This window comes from Rhinatrema bivittatum, chromosome 10, assembly GCF_901001135.1.
Source record: "Rhinatrema bivittatum chromosome 10, aRhiBiv1.1, whole genome shotgun sequence".
Lineage (NCBI taxonomy): Eukaryota > Metazoa > Chordata > Amphibia > Gymnophiona > Rhinatrematidae > Rhinatrema > Rhinatrema bivittatum.
Window position 1 is genome coordinate 66,038,420 of NC_042624.1, and position 20,462 is coordinate 66,058,881.

General features: G+C 44.9%; 1 protein-coding gene across 5 annotated transcripts in view; it reads left to right on the forward strand.

Moving 5' to 3' along the window:
* Positions 1-20,462, forward strand: part of SMG7 (SMG7 nonsense mediated mRNA decay factor) — a 169,485-nt gene that overhangs the window by 123,248 nt on the left and 25,775 nt on the right. For all 5 annotated transcript variants that reach the window (XM_029617622.1, XM_029617623.1, XM_029617625.1 and 2 more), the window contains 7 exons: positions 2,668-2,830; positions 3,195-3,351; positions 7,550-7,620; positions 7,865-7,925; positions 17,979-18,098; positions 19,424-19,865; positions 20,282-20,426. In XM_029617622.1, coding sequence (XP_029473482.1) covers positions 2,668-2,830; positions 3,195-3,351; positions 7,550-7,620; positions 7,865-7,925; positions 17,979-18,098; positions 19,424-19,865; positions 20,282-20,426 — 1,159 coding nt within the window. The remainder of the gene's footprint in view (positions 1-2,667; positions 2,831-3,194; positions 3,352-7,549; positions 7,621-7,864; positions 7,926-17,978; positions 18,099-19,423; positions 19,866-20,281; positions 20,427-20,462) is intronic.

Here is a 20,462-nt window from a genome sequence, read left to right on the forward strand (position 1 = left end):
TAAGGAGTCATAATTAACTTTAGTAGTAGCAATTCCAATTTCCAGTGATTTTCAAACTACCATCGAGATGACTCAAATAGTTTATAACAGGTGTAATCTGATGAGAAATATTACTGTTTAATACTTGAATAGCATTCCAAACTGCTTTGATAGTTATTATAGAAGGCCTTAGCAGCTCAGTTAATTGAAAAGAAAGTAATAAAGTTGAATCTCCAAGGTGCTTAGAAGCGACGTGGTCGGTAGAGTCCCCTGCAGGCATGGGGGTCCTCAGAAGGCACAAAGGCTGAAATCGTTGAGTCAGCAATGTCAGTGGGGGTCCCTGGTATCGTCAGCGTCTTCAGCTGACGCCTGCCCCTACAACTGATCCAGCGTGCGAATCTCCGCTGGGTTGGAGGGGGAAAGTCGTTCCAGGGAAAGAGAGATGGAAAGCTCTGGGAGAGGGAGCCGGGTACAGCTTCTTCCCGATCTGCCTCCAGCAAGCTAGCTCCCAGAGTTGGACCTCCACAACGTACGTGGGCATTCATTGGGCCCGAGACAGCTGGCAAAGAAAGTGATGATGAAGTTCTCTGATGATTGGCTCTCCTTTTCCTGCCAGAGTGAGCCATAATGAGGTAAATTGCTGGGCCCAGGAGAACATAAGAACATAAGAAAATGTCATACTGGGTCAGACCAAGGGTCCATCAAGCCCAGCATCCTGTTTCCAACAGTGGCCAATCCAGGCCATAAGAACCTGGCAAGTACCCAAAAACTAAGTCTAGTCCATGTTACCATTGCTAATGGCAGTGGCTATTCTCTAAGTGAAATTAATAGCAGGTAATGGACTTCTCCAAGAACTTATCCAATCCTTTTTTAAACATAGCTATACTAACTGCACTAACCACATCCTCTGGCAACAAATTCCAGAGTTTAATTGTGCGTTGAGTAAAAAAGAACTTTCTCCGATTAGTTTTAAATGTGCCCCATGCTAACTTCATGGAGTGCACCCTCGTCTTTCTACTATCCGAAAGAGTAAATAACCGATTCACATCTACCCGTTCTAGACCTCTCATGATTTTAAACACCTCTATCATATTCCCCCTCAGTCATCTCTTCTCCAAGCTGAAAAGTCCTAACCTCTTTAGTCTTTGTTCATGGGGGAGTTGTTCCATTCCCCTTATCATTTTGGTATCCCTTCTCTGTACCTTCTCCATCGCAATTATATCTTTTTTGAGATGCGGCGACCAGAATTGTACACAGTATTCAAGGTGCGGTCTCACCATGGAGCGATACAGAGGCATTATGACATTTTCAGTTTTATTCACCATTCCCTTTCTAATAATTCCCAACATTCTGTTTGCTTTTTTGACTGCCGCAGCACACTGAACTGAACAGCTCAAGCCATGTCAAGCCTGATCGGCCATCTTGGAATCCCTAAGATTATATTTTTAAACAATGTCCACACTTTTAACCTTTGCAGCTGCACCTTTCAGTTTTTTTCTAACTATGTTTTTTCCAAGATAACATGGCAATGGAAACAGGCTCTTCATACCTTGATTTGCAGAAGAGCTTTGTTTTATTTGAAAAGGATGAAGACTTATAGAAAGCCTTTTACGACTATTTTTCAGTCCAGTCAAACAGGGCTATTCAGTTATGAAAGAGCTCTGTCCACATGCTCAGTCAGGACAGCACCTTCAAAATAAGGTAAAACTCCATTGAGTTAATGCTATATCAACTTCCTTAGCTCATTTTCACTCTGCTTCTATAGAAGATATCTGCAAAGCTGCCGTATGGTTTTCTATCCACATTTTCCCAAATCATTCCTACCTAGAGAATGCTTCATGTTGCAGCAATTTTGGCCAAACGGTTCTTCAAAAGCTTAATTAATCCCTTCAGCTCTTCTTCCAACATCAAGTGTGACACAGATTGCATGTCCTTTCCTGCAATAAAAAGATAGCAAACCCTTGCATACAACCTTCAACATGTTAGTCCTCACCTGTGTGGCTGATTTATTGTCCTACTTGTCCACGGAGAACGCAAAGTTACTTACCTGTAACGGGTGTTCTCTTTAGAAGACAGGATAAATGAGCCAACAATCCCACCCACTTCTCCTTAAAGCTCAGGGCTAGTTTGGCTCAAAACTGAGCAGCTGTTCAGAAAGACCAAGAAAGTGAGTGGGGACTGTTCTGTGGAGTAGTTGTAATATATAACAATTTTAGAGATGCATAACATATTTCAGGGAATTGGCAAATGATAAACTGAGTGCTTTTTGAAAATGCCTGAAGCCAGTTAGGTGGCAAGAGACATCAGATAAATCTTAGCACTTTGAAGCTCTGATGCCATGTTTGTTATAAGATTGAGATTAATGAGATCTGTGATTTTATACTTCATTTTCTATTGATCATGTATTGTTATTTGAGGTGTTTTGCTGCCTTGATTTTCAGGCAAGAATAGTTGGCAATCTGTATTCAGTTGTAGAGCATCAATAGCAGAATGTCGTGTTCCCCCCCCCTCCCTTCCCCCAGTAGGACTGGGATAAGTTTGTAAGGCCAAGGAAAAGAGCCTTGCCCAAATATTAAGGAATATTTATATATAGATATCTAGATTTATATATGTATTTCTAGATATTGCAAAGATCAGAACTAAATATGTGTGTATATATATATATATATATATATAATTGTGTTACAGAGGATCCTTTTCCAGAAGGCCTTCAACTCTCAACAGCTGGTCCATATCACGGTCATTAACCTATTTCAGCTACATCACTTGCGGGATTTTAGCAGTGAGACAAGCCAGCACAACTATAGTCAGGATGAGCAGCTCTGTTGGACACATCTATTGGCCCTTTTCAGTGAGTATTACAATATAGGATCTTGGGTGGTGTGGAAAATACTGTGACTAGGAGCCGAACACATAGGCATCAGCTAGGGTGGGGGGAACATGGAAGCATAATTTGTGTAAGTGGGATGAGAGCATGTAGCTATCATCTCATGGAAGGAAGTGGCATGGGAGCACATTCAAATAACCTCCTCTTTACACCCTTTTCCTGATCATTATCAAAAGTTTGAAATCATGATTACGGACTCCTGAGAGATCCCACTTGATTACCATCTCTGTTCTGAATTCCCCCCCTGTTTTTTTGGACAGCTGAATGAGAGGGAAGCAGTGTGAACACCTAAATTCAGTTTCCTTATCTCTTTCTCTGACTCTTTCAGTGTCTTTTCTTGGTATCTTGTGCAAGTGTCCACTCCAAAATGAATATCAGGAGGAATCCACAGGTGCCGACCCACTTCCTGCAATTAAAGTCTCCTTGGATTGGTTGAAGCTTCGACCTAGCGTCTTCCAGGAGTCGGCGGTAGATGAAAGACAGTAGTGAGTTTTGTAACATTTTTGGAAACTTTCGTTATCCTTGTTTAGTTATCACTTACAGCATTTCCAGCTACTCAATTATCCCAGGTGCTGGGACAAAATGCATCTGACTATTGCAAAAACCAAGTGTATTAGCAACCTTATGTGAGGCTGAAAGCAACAGGATTCCTGCAATCCTCTACCATCTCGTATGACATTGCATTTCGTTTTGGGAGCACACCCTCTAAGGAAATAAACTGCAGTCTACGTCTTGAGTTGCAGCCTTTTTTGAGTGTCATTAGATTGTAATCCTGACATTTTTATTTAACATATTAAATCTCATGTCACAGAAGCATGTGAAAAAAAATTTGGTAAAAAAAAACAAAACTCTTGAAGCAAAGACTGCAAAAAGAGCAATTAAAATTGCTGATCGCATTAACTCTACAATGCGATAGAAAATTATTAAGGAAGCCATTACAGCATGTAGTGAAGCTCTGCTGCAGTGATTTCCTGCCCTACATCTGTTACTTTTAGTGGAGAAAAACTCCTGCTTTAGTGAGAACAGTCTAATTATAAATGTAAAGAAAGCATAATTCAGACTTACAGAACAGATTGTTGAGATGGTGGCATGCAGCATGTGTCCTGGTTTTTTTTTTAATTCGGCATAGGTTAGTGTGGTTCCACTGTGCTGAAAATTCTTTTTAACTCAGACAACAAAAATAACACACGAGTGTAAACTGAACACTTTGCTGTCGACTTTTTTTTTTCCATCATCATGATGGGAAAACCATTTTGGGTACATTTGAACTCGTGGACTTTTCACCCTCATGGAAGCAGATGCAAAATAGGTGAAAATATATACAAAGATTTAAAAATGAAATCTTGGCACTTTCACTTCAACAACTCCACCCCTTTTTTTGTATAACTAAAAGTACATGTGCTATTTCATATATGTATAGGGGAGGTACAGTAATCAAACTGCATTCCTGTTCATACGCAGATCAGTCCAGACTCTGGATTTTGCCTACCATCCAGCAGATGGAGATAGAGAAAGTTTTACTGACACTACTATAAAACCTAGTGTGCCATCAGCAGTCCCTTAGTATTTCTCTGTCTCCAGCAGATGGTAGATGTGCAAATCTTACAGTCTGGAGGGAAAAAAAGCCCTCTGCAGACAGGCAATGTCTCATTTTCTGTGGCAGTTGAGATCCCTGGGCTGGGTGGTGAATCTATCAGTCATCTCATCCCTTCTCAAGTTCTGGATTTCTTGGGGGCATGCTTCGATACCAGGATAGGGAAGGTGTTTCTTACCAGAGATCACATGTGCAAACTACAGATGCAGGTTTGCGGTCTGTTAGAGGCTACGGTGCCCAGGGTCTGGGACTACTTTCAAGTTCTAGGCTGTATGGCATCAACCTTGGAGTTAGACCTTTGGGCTTTTGCACACTTGTGGCCTCTGAAGAGTCTTCTTTCCTGGTGGAATCCGTTGTCAGAGCAGTTTCATCTTCCACTGCCACTCGAGGGGGCCACCAGCTCCAGTCTTTCATGGTGGCTTGGTTGGGCCCATCTGAATCACAGGGTAGACTTGGAGGTTCCAAATTCAGTGGTAATTACCACCAATGCCAGTTTCACCGGATGGCGAGTGGTGTGCCAGGATCAGTCTGCCCAAGACCAATGGTCGAAGGACAAGGTATCATGGTCTATCAATTAGTTAGAGACAAGGACTGTGCATTTCACGTTAGTTGCCTTTCTACCTCTGTTACGCGGTTGGCTGGTACAAATCCTGTCGGACAAGGCGACAACGGTGGCTTACATCAATCAACAAGAGGGGGAACCAAGAGTCTAGCAGTAGCTCAGGAGGCCCAGGAGTTATTTCACTAGGTGGAGCAGCATCTGGCATTGCTAGTAGCATCTCGCATAGCCAGGGTGGACAACATTCAAGCAGATTTTCTCAGCTCAGCTGCTGGACTCTGGAGAGTGGGAGCTGTCAGAGGAGGCAATGCATCTTGTCCATTACAGATGGGGCATGATCCACATGGCATCTCAGCAGAATGCCAAGGTACCTCATTTCTACAGTTGCAGACGGGAACATTGAGCAGAAGGAATCAATGCCCTGATTCTATTTTGGCCTTGCGGGGGAAGGGGGGAGGATTTTTCTGTACATGCTCCCCCGTGGCTACTGGTGGGACAAGTTTTATGGTGGGTAAAAAAACATCCAGGAGAAGTGATTCTAGTGGCGCCAGAGTGACCACAACGACCATGGTTCATGGATCTGATCAATCTAGTGATAGATGTACCATTGTGACTTAGTTATCTACTGAAACTTCTTCATCAGGGTCCAGTATTTTCAGATCAAGCGGCTTGCTTTTGTCTCATGGCTTGGCTTTTGAGAGGAAGTATTTAAAGTGGAAAGGGTATTTCAGGCAAGAAAGCCATCCACTTCTTAGCCTATGTGAGGATTTGGAAAGTTTTCTAGTCTTGGTGTTCAGATCAGGGCATGACACCTATTCTGGCATCAGTTGCACACATTTTAACGTTTTTTTTTTTGCAAAGAGAGTTGGTGAAAGGTTTGGCCTTTAACACCCTCAAAGTACAAGTGGTGGCTTTGGGCTGTCTTCAAGGCAAGGTGCAAGGAGTGTCCCTAGTCTCACATCTGGATGTGGTGTGACTTCTCCAGGGGTGGGGGGTGGGGGCAAAGTATTTGCATCCTCCGGTGCAGAAAATGTGTCCTTCCTGGGATCTTAACTTGGTCCGGAGAGGGATGTGTGCGGCTCCTTTTTAGCCTCTAAAGAGAGCAATTATGAAGGATCTCCCTCTTAAGGTAGTTTTCCTAGTGGCAATTTGTTCGGCCTGAAGAATTTCTGATCTTCAAGCATTGTCTTGAAGATGTCCCTTTTTGAAGATCTGACTCTGAGATCTTGTTACATATGGTACCCTCTTTTCTCCCAAAGATTGTCTGCATTCCATTTGAGTCAGACGGTGGAGCTTTCTGGCGTTCCCAAATTTGGATGCATCAATGCTTCATGCGAGGGATCTGAGGCTCTTGGATAAAAGACTGGTGCTATTATGTTATCTGAGATCACTAATAGTTTCTGGACTTCTGATCATCTTTTTGTACTATGGAATAGTGCAAAGAAGGGGCATAAAACCTCTAAATCCACCATTGTGTGGTAGGTGAAGGAAGTAATAGGTTCGGCATATGTCTGTCAGGGGGCGCCCTGTACCGGAAGGGTTAAGGATTCCCTGTACTGTCACAGGCGGCTTCTTGGGCTGAGTGCCAGCAGGTGTCGCCACAGGGGATTTGTCGGGCGGCCACTTGGAAGTCATTGTACACTTTTGCCAGGCATTATCGCTTGGATGTCCAGACTCCAGAGGCCATGGGCTTTGGTGTTAGTGCTCTTCGAGTGGGACTCTCGCAATCCCACCCTAATTAGGGAAGCTTGAGTACATTCCAGGAGGTCTGGACTGATCTGGGTATGAACATGAAAGGAAAATTTGTTCTTACCTACTAATTTTCAATCCTGGAATACCACAGGTCAGGCCAGAGTCCCACCCTTTTGTTGGGGAGAGTACGCTTTTAGTGTTGTGTGTGTATATATGCTGATGAATTGTTCAGGATTTCATTAATGTTCTCCTGTTGCTATGGTTGGAAAGGAGTTTTCTATTCCAAGGTTCCACTTTCCTCCTGCTCGTTGAGAGAATGTGATCGATTTACATTAGGGTTATTATGGCATTCATCTTGGCTTGGGTACAGGTCAGTACTGAGGGACTATAGGTGGCACACTAGGTTTATGTCGGTATCAGTAAAACTTTCTTTGTCTCCATCTGCTGAAAAGGAGGCAAAACCCAGGAGTCTGGACTGATCTGTGATATTCCAGGAATGAAAATTAGCAGTTAAGAATCAGTTTTTTTTTCCTTTTTTACACAGGTAAACTTTTGCCCATGTATTTATTTTAAAAATGTATAAGCTGCAATTATCCCATGTCCTAAGCAGCTTACAAAAAAGGTAGAATAAAAATCACGTATTACCTAAAACTGGCAAAGACAAAAGATCTAATATCTAATTAACTAATTGCCTACGTCAGGGATCCTGAGAATAATTAAATCAGTGTCCTTAAATTGTAAAGCCCTTTTGAATTATTGCCTCTGTGTAGATAATGTGGGAGAGGGGATATGGCTTCCTTTGTGATTGGGGTGAAAGTGTCTTGCTTTTTCTTTGCAGCATCTGGCCCTGGCTGATTTCCCTTCTGAATAGTTTTCATGCTCGGGAGGAGGATCTCTTCACTGCCAACAGTAAGGAGCCTGAACTCTGGTCAGGCAGGTTAGAGCTAGCATGGCAAAGTTGTAAGTTCATGGTGTGTTGTGCCTTAGTCTTGCTAGATGGAGAAGCTGGATGTGTGCCTATACCCTCACTGTATTAACTGCAGTTTGCCTTGAGACATGAGGCTTGTGAAATCCTGATTGTATGATTGGTATTTACTGTGTGCAGTGGTCAGTCCATTAGAGTTGATGTTGATCTTCTCTCTTTGTTTTCCAGTGTTGCCACTTCCGGAGGAGTTTGAGCTGCAAGGATTCCTGGCATTGAGACCTGCTTTCAGGTGAGAATCTGCTAATGATGCTAATTTAGTGTTGCACAGTAAGTGGTGAGGTAGTGAGGAAGGACAAATTAAGGAAAGTTCTGCACACACTAATATCTCACTAAGGGCCATGCAGTGAGGTAGAGATGGAAATAGGTTCAAATCTTGTACCGTATCCAGGCAGTTCAGCCCTCTTCTCTAACTATGCCCTTCCTAGAAGGATACAGGTAAATAACTGTCTCTGGCCGGTTCCCATACTGCAAAGCACCACACGGCCCGTTGCCTGTCGATTAATAGTTATGACTATGCCCATTATGATCCCTGGTGGGATGACTATTCAGATGCTTCTGACATCGAAGCATCAGATGGTCTCCCCTTGGACTAGTCTCTTCCGGCCGATCAAAGGCAGTCTCCATCGGAGAGCCTCTCTTTCACAGGGTTTGTTAGGTTGATGGCTGATGCCATCCCCTTTCAGGTAGAGACAGAAGAGGATACCCGGCACAAGATGCTGGATATCCTCCAGTATGTGGAACCTCCTAAGGAAACCATGGCAGTCCCAGTACATGAGATCCTTGTGGAGCTGCTGAGGAGGATGTGGGAACACCACCTCTTGGTGCCTTCCATAAACAGGAAGGTAGATGCAGTTCAAAAGGCTCTTGGGTTTGACAAGCAACAACTACCACACCTGTCTGTGGTCATCAAATTTTCACTCAAGGCCAAGCACCTTTGGATTCCTTCCTTTGCGTCCCCAAGGAAGAATCAGAGGGCAATGGATGCTCTTGGGACAAAGGTCTTTCAAGGAACTATCGTACAAGGACCTGGAGTGCGGGAAACACTGAGTCTGGTCGACCTACAATGTTTTCGAAATAACATCAAAAGTCTCTGCAACGGGGATCAGTGCTTGTAGACTTGCCTGGCTGTGGGCCTCGGAGCTCTGACTGGGGGGGTGCAGGAACAACTTGCAGATATGCCATGCACAGGAGAGAATCTCTTTGGAGATAAGGTGGACATGGTGGCCAACTTGGACCACCATGCAACTCTGCACCCAAGACCCACCCTCCTAATCCAGAGGTCTGGAGAATGGAAGATTTTCTTTTACCTGAGGAAATACTACCCTCCTCCTCCTTTACCCCATCAACAATCGCAGACCCTTTGTAGCTGCCCTAGGCAACAGAGGACCCACCCCCCCACCCCCCAAAGTCCAAGCTAGAGCTAGGGACAGGGTTTTGACTGGATCACAGGGAGCATAGCCATGTCCGCCAAACCCAAGGCAAAGGATCTTCCAGTCAGGGGCAGGCTGCAGTTCTATGCGAGCCAGCGGCCCAGTGTAACCTTAGACCAGTGTGTCCTTGCTATCTTGCGCAATGGGTACAAATCAAATCTATTGAGTGCCCTGCCAGATTGCCCCATGAGTCCTTTATGGGGACTGGAAGCTGGCCATTAAAAGGGAGCTCACCAAGGGGAAAGAGGGTGAGGATTTTACGTTTGGTATTTCCTGATATCAAAGAAAGCAGGGGGACTTCGTCCCAACCTAGATCTAAGGGCCCTGAACAAATTTCTTTAAAATCAAAATTGTTTCTCTGGCATCATAATCCCTTTCTTGCAAAAAGGATACTGGCCATGTTCTCTTGATTTGAAGGACACACACACCTATTTTCACACCTATTTTCACCAGTTATCGGAAGTATCTCCTTTTGTAGTGGGAATTCAGCATTTTCAGTACTGTTTACTGCTGTTTGGGCTAGCATCTACCCCATATGTCTTCACAAAATGCCTAGCTGTGGTGGTGCACTTAAGCAAGTTTGGGAGTCCATGTTTTCCCCAAGAAGCACCTCTTAGGAGCCGAGGCATCCTGAATGAAGCGGCAGTTGCTAATACTCCCCTAAAAACAACTTGCTGGGCAGACTAGATGGACCAAATTGGTCTTTATCTGCCGTCTTTCATTATGTTGTTATAAACCCCCAAAAAAACATTTAACACAAAGCACTTGTAAGTCTCAAAATTCTGAGATAGAAAAAAGTGTCAGCAAGCAAGTCTGTATCCAGATCATATGTCAAACATCCGGTGTTATCTATCATTCACCTTAGGGTAAGTGAACTGTTTTGTAGTTTCTTATGTTTGTATGGACATGGAGTTCTCATCTGATATATTTTTAGTACAGTAGAAAAGAGATAAAAACAGCTTACTAGAGATTAGGTTTTAGCAGTCCCTGTACATATCCGATCAGTCCAGACAGTGGGTTGAGCCTCCTGTCCAGCAGGTGGAGATATAGGATACCCTTTAGTTTTTCCTCTATCAGGACAGTGCTCACCCTGCATCCCTTCAGTATAAACGTTATCAAAGCAAGAAAAGGTAAAGTTAACCAGTAGAAGATCAAGCAAGTAACAACCAGCATGTAATGTGATCTATCAACACGTGAAAGAACCGCTCTTACATATATATCCAGTTGAGAAAGATTTCCGGTGCCTTGAAGTTCCGATAGGATGTAACTGGATCCAAAAGGCTGTTAAGAACCAAACAAAAAAGGAAAAAACCTTCGAGCGGACGAATCAAAAAGTAACCACAACCCGGGCGGGAGTCTGGACTGATCCGTGGTACTACAGGGACAAAAATTAGCAGGTAAGAACCAATTTTCCTTTCCCTGTCGTACCCGGATCAGTCCAGACAGTGGGATGCACCAAAGCTTCCCTAAAGAGAGTGGAAGGAGGTACTTTTTTCCAGCCAAGTAGGCGCTATCCTCCACCCTCTTGATCCTGTACATAGCAGGCCTCGTGCTTGTCTGAGGCACAGCAACCCAGTCAACACCAGAGACGGGGTTTTGACTGGATTGTGAAGAACATAGCCAAAGGAGGGAGGCTATGGTTTTACATAAACCAGTGGCCCAGTCTAACTTGTCCTCAGCATCATCAAGAGGTGGGGGTACAGGTTAAATCAATTGAGTCTCCTGCTTAGCACCTGGACCCAAGTTTGAGTCACTCGCTGCATCAGTAGCTGCTTCAAAAAGAGCTCTCCTCCCTCTTACTAGCCAATGTGATCGCGCCTGTTCCACCAGGGCAAAGAGGGTGGGGATTCCACACCAAGTATTTTCTGATTCCAAAGAAAATGGGGGGGATTCCGTCCCATCCTAGATCTAAGGGCCTTGAATAAATTAATCTACTTTGTGGTCCCAAAGAAGCAGGGATCCTTCTGACCCATTTTGGATCTCAAGAAGTTGAACAAGGCTCTAAAGGTGCCGCAATTCCGCATGGAAACTCTGCGCTCGGTGATCGCAGTGGTCCGCAAGGGCGAGTTTTTAGCTTCTCTGGATCTAATGGAAGCATACTTGCACATACCCATCCGCGAAGATCAGCAAAAGTTTCTTCGCTTCATGGTCCTGGGAATGCATTACCGATTCTGTGCTCTTTCGTTCGGTCTGGCTACCGCTCCCCGCACGTTCACCAAGATCATGGTGGTAGTAGCAGCGGCCCTGCGGAGACTAAGCCTTCTCATTCATCCCTATTTGGATGACTGGCTCATCAGGGCAAAGTCGAGGGAGCACTGTTTAGAAGCTATTGGCAAGGTGGTCAATCTCCTTGAGTCACTCGGCTAGGTGATCAATCAGGCTAAGAGCAACTTTGTCCCTTCTCAGATGATGGACTTCCTGGGAGCCTGGTTCAATACCAGTGTTGAAAGTTTTTCTCCCGCCGGATTGAATGACCAGATTGGAGCAGGTTTGTCACTTGTCGCTCCCACTGCCCAAAGCCTGGGATTACCTTCAGGTCTTTGGCTCCATGGCGTCCACTCTGGAGGTGGTTCCCTGGGCTTTTGCTCATATGAGCAAAAACCAGTACTAAAGAAGAAAAGCCTAGACCCAGACGACCTGAACAACTACCGTCCTATTTCAAACCTACCCTTACTCGCAAAATTGACTGAGAAAGCAGCCCTGAAACAACTCATTGAACACCTCGAAACCAACAACATCCTTCACCCCACACAACATGGCTTCAGAAAAAACCACAGCACTGAAACTCTGCTACTCAACTTAACAAATAATATATTAAGAGGTTTTGACAACAAGTTAAGCCATATACTAATTCTTCTTGACCTATCCGCCGCTTTCGACACAGTCGACCACAATAGTCTAATATCAAGACTAGCCAACATCGGCCTCTCAGGCAAAACACTTGACTGGTTTACATCCTTCCTCAGAAACAGATTCTTCAAAGTCAACTTCAATAACAACTCTTCAGATGCCATCCCCCTTGAAACCGGAGTTCCACAAGGATCTGCCCTCTCGGCTATACTCTTTAACATTTACCTACTTCCACTCTGCCAACTTATCTCAGGTCTAGGCGTTACATATTACATGTACGCCAACGATATCTAACTCCTTATACCAATAACCTCCACTATCGAAGACGCATTGAAACTAGCAGCCTCTCACCTCGAATCAATAAGAAACATGTTAAACCATCTGAAGCTATGCCTAAACATGTCCAAAACCGAATGCCTTCTGATAGAAAGAAAAAACTGAATTAAAAAGCAACCACTCCATTCATATAGACAACATCTGCATACAACTAAAGGACAACGTAAAAGACCTCGGTATATGGATAGACACTGAACTAAACTACAAAAAGCACATCGCAATGAAAACAAAAGAGGGCTTCCACAAACTTCAAATCCTTAAACACTTAAAACCACTGCTTCACCACAAAGATTTTAGAACCGTCTTACAACAACTTATATTCACCAGCCTTGACTACTGCAATTCACTCCTGATTGGACTCCCAAAAACAACCTTAAAACCACTACAACTTCTTCAGAACGCAGCAGCCAGAGTCCTCTCTGGCAAAAGAAAATCAGACCACATCACCCCTGTACTCTACAATCTCCACTGGCTTCCAGTAGAGAAAAGAATCGAATTCAAAATACTAACCATCTTACACAATACAATATACAAAACTGAAAACACCGCCCTAGATAACATCATAAAAAAACACAGATCACAACGCACTACGAGAACCTCGAGAAAAGTACAGCTAAACATCCCATCACTACCTCTAGCTAATCTATCCTACATAAGAAACAGAGCCATCTCCATAGCAGGACCTAAACTCTGGAACTCACTACCTTAGTTCTCAAAGCAACACCAAAACTTTCAAGAAAGAACTCAAAACATGGATCTTCAGACAAACCTTCAAAGATGGAATTGGCTAACCACTCATAACATCCATCACCTAATCACAGTCAATCTTATAACCTCAAGCTCATAATAATCATTTTTTTCATAGATTCATCTACCTTCAATACTCGCCGCCTTACGCTATATCATATTCCGGACTATACTCCATGCCCTTCTCCTCAACACTTAAAATAGTTGATAAATTATCAAGTTGCATTTTTGATGTTGATTTTTAACTTGTTTGATGTCTCTTGTTTTTTTTAGTCTCGTTTGATGTCAGTTGTTTTCCTGTTTGATGTCAGTTGCTCCCAAATGTATTAAGTTGTTGTATCTGTAAACCGGAATGAAGGCAGCCAGCTAAATTCCGGTATATAAAAGCTTTTAAATAAATTAATATGAGACCATTACAACGAGCGTTGCTTTCCCGGTGGGATCCCAAGTCGGAGGAGTTCCAGTTCCCTCTACCACTCACTAATCACGCCAGGTCCAGTCTTGGGTGGCGGCTTTGCCCGCACAACTTATCTCGAGGGATGGATCTTGAAGTTCTGAGCTGGGTAGTGGTGACCACGGATGCCAGTCTCTCCAGCTGGGGAGCTGTCTACCAGTCTCATTCAGTTCAGGGCAGTTGGTCCCCGGAGGAATCCAGCTGGTCGATCGATTGCCTGGAAACCAAAGTGGTCAGACTGGCTCTGCAACACTTTCTCCCGTGCTTACGCAGTCAATCGGTCCACATCCTATCAGACAATGCGACGACTGTGGCCTACATCAACCATCAAGGAGGCACCAGAAGTCAAGCCGTGGCAGACAAGGCAGAGCAGCTCATGGCTTGGGCGGAAAACAATCTCGCGCTGTTAGTGGCATCTCATGTCGCCGAGAAGGACAACATACAAGCAGACTTCCTAAGTCTGAAGCGCTTAGATCCAGGAGAGTGGGAGCTTTTGGACCAGTGGCATAGCCAGAATTGATTTTTTGGGTGGGCACAAGGTTAACATGGGTGGGCTGTAGGCATGCAGGTCTACTAGTTGTTTTTTTTACTGATAAATAATGCCGAATTATGCAGCATAGCATTCACATCTACGCCTAAGTATGAGGTTTACTTAATGATACAAACATAATTCATGGTGATTTGTGGTACTTTAGCCTTCTTATTATTACGATTTTATACACGCTCCTACCTGTCCATAAATTTTGAGAGAGCGGTTGTGTTGCTTATATTTAAATTGCTAACATCTCAAAATATAGATATATATTTTTACCTTTGTTGTCTGATCTTTGTATTTTTCTAATCAGTTGGTCCTGGTCTCTTTTTCCCATTTTTTCCCTTATAGCTCATTTCCTAATTCCTTTTCAGTGTCTTTCTTCTATTACTGTCTTCTTCCCTTCCACACACACACATACACGCTTTCTCTCACAGACTCCCTCTCACACACTCAAGCTGTCACTCTCATATGCTCTCCCCCCTCCCCCCACAAACTCACATTCTCTGCAGACACACATACAAGTTCTCACTTTCTCACCCCTCCCCAGGCTTATATTCTTATGCACACACAGACGCACATCCAGGCACCCATTCTCACACACACACTCAAACCCAGACTCCCATTCTCACCCACAAACCCATGCTCCCAGTCTCACCCACACATATTCAAGCTCCCATTCTCATCCATACATATACACATTTAAGGTCCTATTCTCACCCACACATACACACATTCAAGCACCCATTCTTATCCACATATTCAAGCTTCCATTCTCACCCACCCACACAAACCCAGGCTCTCATTCTCACCCATATATACACACATTCAAGCTCCCATTCTCACCCACCCACAAACCCAGGCTCCCATTCTCAACCACACATACACACATTCGAGCTCCCATTCACCCACATATTCAAGCTTCCATTCTCACCCACATACACACCCAGGCTCCAGTTTTCACCCACACACACTCCCATTCTCATCCACACATACACATTCAAGAACGTGCACAGCTTCTGCTTCCTCCCCCCAATGCAGGAAGATCAGCTGCCTCTCCTGCTGCCACCGGACTCCTGCTATCTTCGGGCGTCGGGCCGTACTGCCCGCCGAAATTCCTGTCGGGGGGGGGGGGGGGGGGGTAGCGGAAGCGCAGCGCACAACATCCGCTTCCTCCCTCCCCCCCCCCCAAGCAGGAAGATCGGCGGGCCATACCGCCCGACGCCCGAAGATAGCAGGAGGCTGGTGGCAGCAGGAGAGGCAGCTGATCTTCCTGCATGGGGGGGAGGAAGCGGAAGCTGCGCGCGGCGCTTCCACTCCCCCCCCCCCCCCCCCCCCCGAACAGGAAGACCGGTTGGCCATACGGCCGCAGCAGCGCTTCCCCATGTGTGCGGTGATGGCGCGCGAGGCGTGGATTCTCTTGTTCGCTGTCGCGGTGATGGGATCCCGCGACAGCCTTGCAGTTCCGGTGCCAGTTGGGTGGGCCTGGGTCTAAGTTGGGTGGGCACCTGCCCACCCAGGCCCACCCGTGGCTACGCCACTGTTTTGGACCAAGCCATGGATCTAATTTCCCGCAGGTGGGGAACTCCCCACATGGACTTGATGGCAATGTGGGACAATGCCAAAGCTCCTCGCTTCTTCAGTCGCAGAAGAGATCATGGCACAGAAGGGGGTCAGTGCGCTGGTACTCCTCTGGCCGACCTCAGACCTCCTGTACGTGTTCCCTCCTTGGCCGTTGGTGGGCGAAGTCTTCTAGTCTATTTAGCAGTATTCCATGGTTTACTGTATCGAATGCAGCTGATAGGTCTAGCATTACCAATATAAAATGTTTACTGCTGTCAAACCCTCTCATGATGTTGTCTGTTAGTGCCAGCAGGAGAGTTTCAGTGCTGTAGTTTTTTCGAAAACAGTGTTGTGACGGGTATAGGATGTTGTTGGCGAATGTAGGCTATTTTTATAAAGAAATATTTCTGCAATTTACCCTGTTCCTCCTTCAGTGAGTTTCCACTTGTGTGTATGTGTGTGTAATATACATATAATTGTATACATGGGAACATATAAATTGTCCTTTCTGTAATAATGTGTCAGGTAACAGACTATGCTCTGGGATTAAGGCGAGGACCATCTTTCTTCACCAGCAGTTCCATTAATGATACACAGTATTAACCCTTCCACTACACAAACGACTGCATGTGAGAAAGCATGCATTTGTTTATTTGAGTCACTTTGAAATAACATGGTTTTACCAGAGGAAGATAGTTTCAAATGAATCTGCTTTATTTAATTGGGTGACTAGTGAATTAGATCAAAGGTGAGCACTTGATGATGATTACTTAGCTTTCAGCAAAGCTTTTGATTCTTTCCTGCATAGGAGGCTCATGAATAACATGAGCACACCTGGAAGTGGGTCCTAAGGTGGTGGAATGTGTTAGAAATTGGTTGACAGACAGATAACAAACAGCAAGTAGTGGAATATAGAACTCTGAGGAGAGAGGTGATTAGTGGGGTGCCTCAGGGATCAGTTCTGGGGCTGCTTCTGCTCAATATCTTTGAGGGATTAGAAGGAAAAGAGATTTTTTTTTCTCTTTGTGGATAAGACAGATCTGTAACAGAGTGGACACCCCTGAAAGAGTAAACAAGATGAAGTCATCTAAGAAAACTTGAGGCGTGGTTGAATATTTGCATTGAATCTTAACTGCCAAAGTCATGCATTTGGGCTGCAGAAATCCAAAGGAGTTGTATGCAAAACCAGGAGATTATCTCTTCCTATTTAATTAGAATTATTGGATAAGACCACAAACACTGAAGCCTGTCAAAACTAAAATGTTATAGAAATCAATAGGGGTGTGAATCGTGTGATCGATCGTCTTAACGATCGATTTTGGCTGGGGGGGGAGGGAAATCTGATCGTCGTGTTTTGTTTTGTTTTTTAAATCGTAAATCGGGGGAGGGCGGGAAAACCGGCACACCAAAACAACCCTAAAACCCACCCCGACCCTTTAAAACAAATCCCCCACCCTCCCGAACCCCCCCAAAATGTTTTAAATTACCTGGGGTCCAGTGGGGGGGGGGGGGTCCCGGCGCGATCTCCAGCTCTCTGGCCATGGCTGCGTTAAGAGAAATGGTGCCGGTGGCCCTTTGCCCTTATGTGACAGGGCAAAGGTAGCGCTGGCGCCATTTTGGTTCCTGGCTCCCGACGTCACGCATGCAGGAAATCGTTCCTGGACCCCCAGGGACTTTTGGCCAGCTTGGGGGGGGCCTCCTGACCCCCCCACAAGACTTGCCAAAAGTCCAGCGGGGGTCCGGGAGCGACCTCCTGCACGCGGGCCGTATTGCCAATATTCAAAATGGCGCCGGCACTACCTTTGCCCTCACTATGTCATACAGGGGCGTGAGGGCAAAGGTAGCGCCGGCGCCATTTTGAATATTGGCAATACGGCCCGCGTGCAGGAGGTCGCTCCTGGACCCCCGCTGGACTTTTGGCAAGTCTTGTGGGGGTCAGGAGGCCCCCCCAAGCTGGCCAAAAGTCCCTGGGGGGTCCAGCGGGGGTCCGGGAGCGATCTCCTGCACGCGTGACGTCGGGAGCCAGGAACCAAAATGGCGCCGGCGCTACCTTTTGTGATGTTTTAAAGTCCTGTTTTAATCTGAAGAGAATTCAAGTGAATTTTGTTTCTCGATATTTTATGTCTAATTTTGTAATCTGCCTTGTACAGTATTACTGAAAATGATGAGATACAACTGTTTAAAGCCAAACCCCCAAACTTTTATGGACAGCTTGATTTGCAGCATTTCATTTAGGTGTTGAATTGATGGTGAAGATAGTATGAAGTCTTTCCTGCCACCTGTCTGTTTTATAAGTCTCTCTGCGCACCTAAAGGCAATCTGAGGTTATATTCATTTGCATTATTTTTTTTCCCCCCCCCTTCATACCAGGAACTTGGATTTCTCTAAAGGTCACCAGGGGATTACTGGAGAGAAAGAGGTGCAGCATCGGAGAATCCGGCCACAACGGCTGGTCTCCACGGGCAAGTGGATAGCAGAGAACCAAGCCAGGTATCCAGCATTTACTCAGTCTTTTGTCCATCACTTTACTTTATTACAAACTTCTTTTCCACTCATATCCCAACGTTCAAAGCAGATTACATCAAGCACACTCATATATAAACACACACAACACCAAGACCAAAGATGAGCAGTCCCACCCACGAACCCTGCAATGAGATGTCATCTGCCAAAGCTGCTGTATACCGAAAAATGTTCAACTGTTAGCCCTGAAGCCTCAACAGATGGAAAGAAGTCTGGCCACGGCTGCGTTAAGAGAAATGGTGCCGGTGGCCCTTTGCCCTTATGTGACAGGGCAAAGGTAGCGCCGGCGCCATTTTGGTTCCTGGCTCCCGACGTCACACGTGCAGGAGATCGCTCCCAGACCCCCAGGGACTTTTGGTCAGCTTGGGGGGGGGGGGCCTCCTGACCCCCACAAGACTTGCTAAAAGTCCAGCGGGGGGCCGGGAGCGATCTCCTGCACGCGGGCCGTATTGCCAATATTCAAAATGGCGCCGGCGCTATACATCAGCCAGTCTTTAAAAAAAAAAAAAAAAAAAAATTCTTGTCCTTATTTACCCCGTCCTACTCTTCAATAAGTAATATGTGGTTTGTTTGTTTTTTGTGGAACTAACAGTGGGAATCTTTGACTTCTGTAGTTTGATTATGAGCATAGAATGATAGTTCAGAGAAGGGGGGAGGAGAGTCAGGCTCTGTGGAGTCTAGTTCATGCTTCAGCAAGTCTCTTTATGCCTTTGTGCTTTAATTTACCCAGCTGGAACTGGAGAGCACCATCTAGATTGTGGTCCCCAAGTCTAGGGCTGCAACCCAGTTGGATTTCCACAATGGATATGAATGAGATGGGTTTGCAGTGCATGCACACTGATCTCATGCATATTAATTAAGGAAATCATGAAGACCGCACTGGATTTGAGGACCCTGCTCTAGATTGTAAGCTCATCATCAGGAACCAGTTTTATGATTTGATTTATATTGCATAGCTAGGTACCTTCATTTTTAGTTTCTTTATCCTGGTATTTCAATGTTATAACATAAAAATCTGTGGAAATGACTTTTTTTAAATAACACATAGGAGAAAAATCAGTGGAAAAGGATTTTTCCACTGATTTTTTTTTGTTATAACATTAAAATTCCCAAAATTAATAAAAATAAAACTGAAAATGAAGGTCTCTATGTATAGCATATATATGTGTGTATAAAAATAAATAAAATCCGAGTCTCTTTTTTTTAATATATTTATTAACTTAACATCTGTAGGTGAATTGTATTGTCACTATTAGACACCAAACTCTATAAAATCATTCTCCTTTATATAGATTGATTCAGTGTCAGAACAAGGAAGGATATCTCTCCTTTGTAACGGAGATCCCGGAATTGATGGTGGAAGACCTGAGCAAAGCCAAAGACAGTCCTATCCTACAGGAGTCATTCATAGTGGAATCCCCTTCAGCCGATGGGAGCCCTGGACTGAAGTCTGTATTGTCTACTGGCAGGAACCAGAACAGCAGCTGTGAGATGTCTGAAAAACCTGTGGTCACCTTTAAAGAGAACATCAAACCTCGAGAGGTGAACCGGGATCAGAGACGCAACTATCCTCAGAAGGACCTGGGAAAGGAAAGGAGGGACTATGGGAAAGGGATTAACACGGCAGTCAATAAGAACGATGTAAAGAAGGACAACAACAAGAGGAAGAATGAGCCTAAGAAAATCAATCTGGATAAGATGCAGGAGGCAGGGAAGCAGAGTGTGGCAGTGCAGGTAAAGCTTGAATGCGTGGCAGGACATGCCAGTGCAGGAGGAGTGAACACTGAAGCGGTTAAAGACATGGAGGGAGAGCATGGAGGGAGAGCATGGGAGAGGAGCAAAGAGGATGGGGGAGTAGCTTGGCAGGTTGGAGAAGATGTAGAGTGGACTCTCTGCTGACAGTAGAGGAGAGAGATCTGGTGTGCTAGTTCAGGAAAATTATCAGGTAGAACCTGTCAGGGGGGGCCCTGGCTGTACTTGGAGCATTGTAGTATTGGCGCATGTGGCTGGAGGCTGACTGGTGTCTTGGATGGGCTGGGAAAGTGAGCAGTTGTGTTCCTGTGCTGAGGATGTGTTTCTTATGTGTTGTAGGCTGGGTTTGATCAATATTTAATTGATTAATATTTTATTCTTCTACTGTTTTTTGCTAGGTTAAATCACAGACTGAATTGAGGAAAACTCCAGTGTCTGAAGCCAGGAAAACACCAGTAACACAGTCTCCAAGCCCAGCCAATAACTCTCAGTTTATCCCCATTCATCACCCAGGGGCTTTTCCTCCTCTTCCTAGCCGGCCAGGTATTTGGCTAATTCTCTGGATCGTCTCTGTGTAGA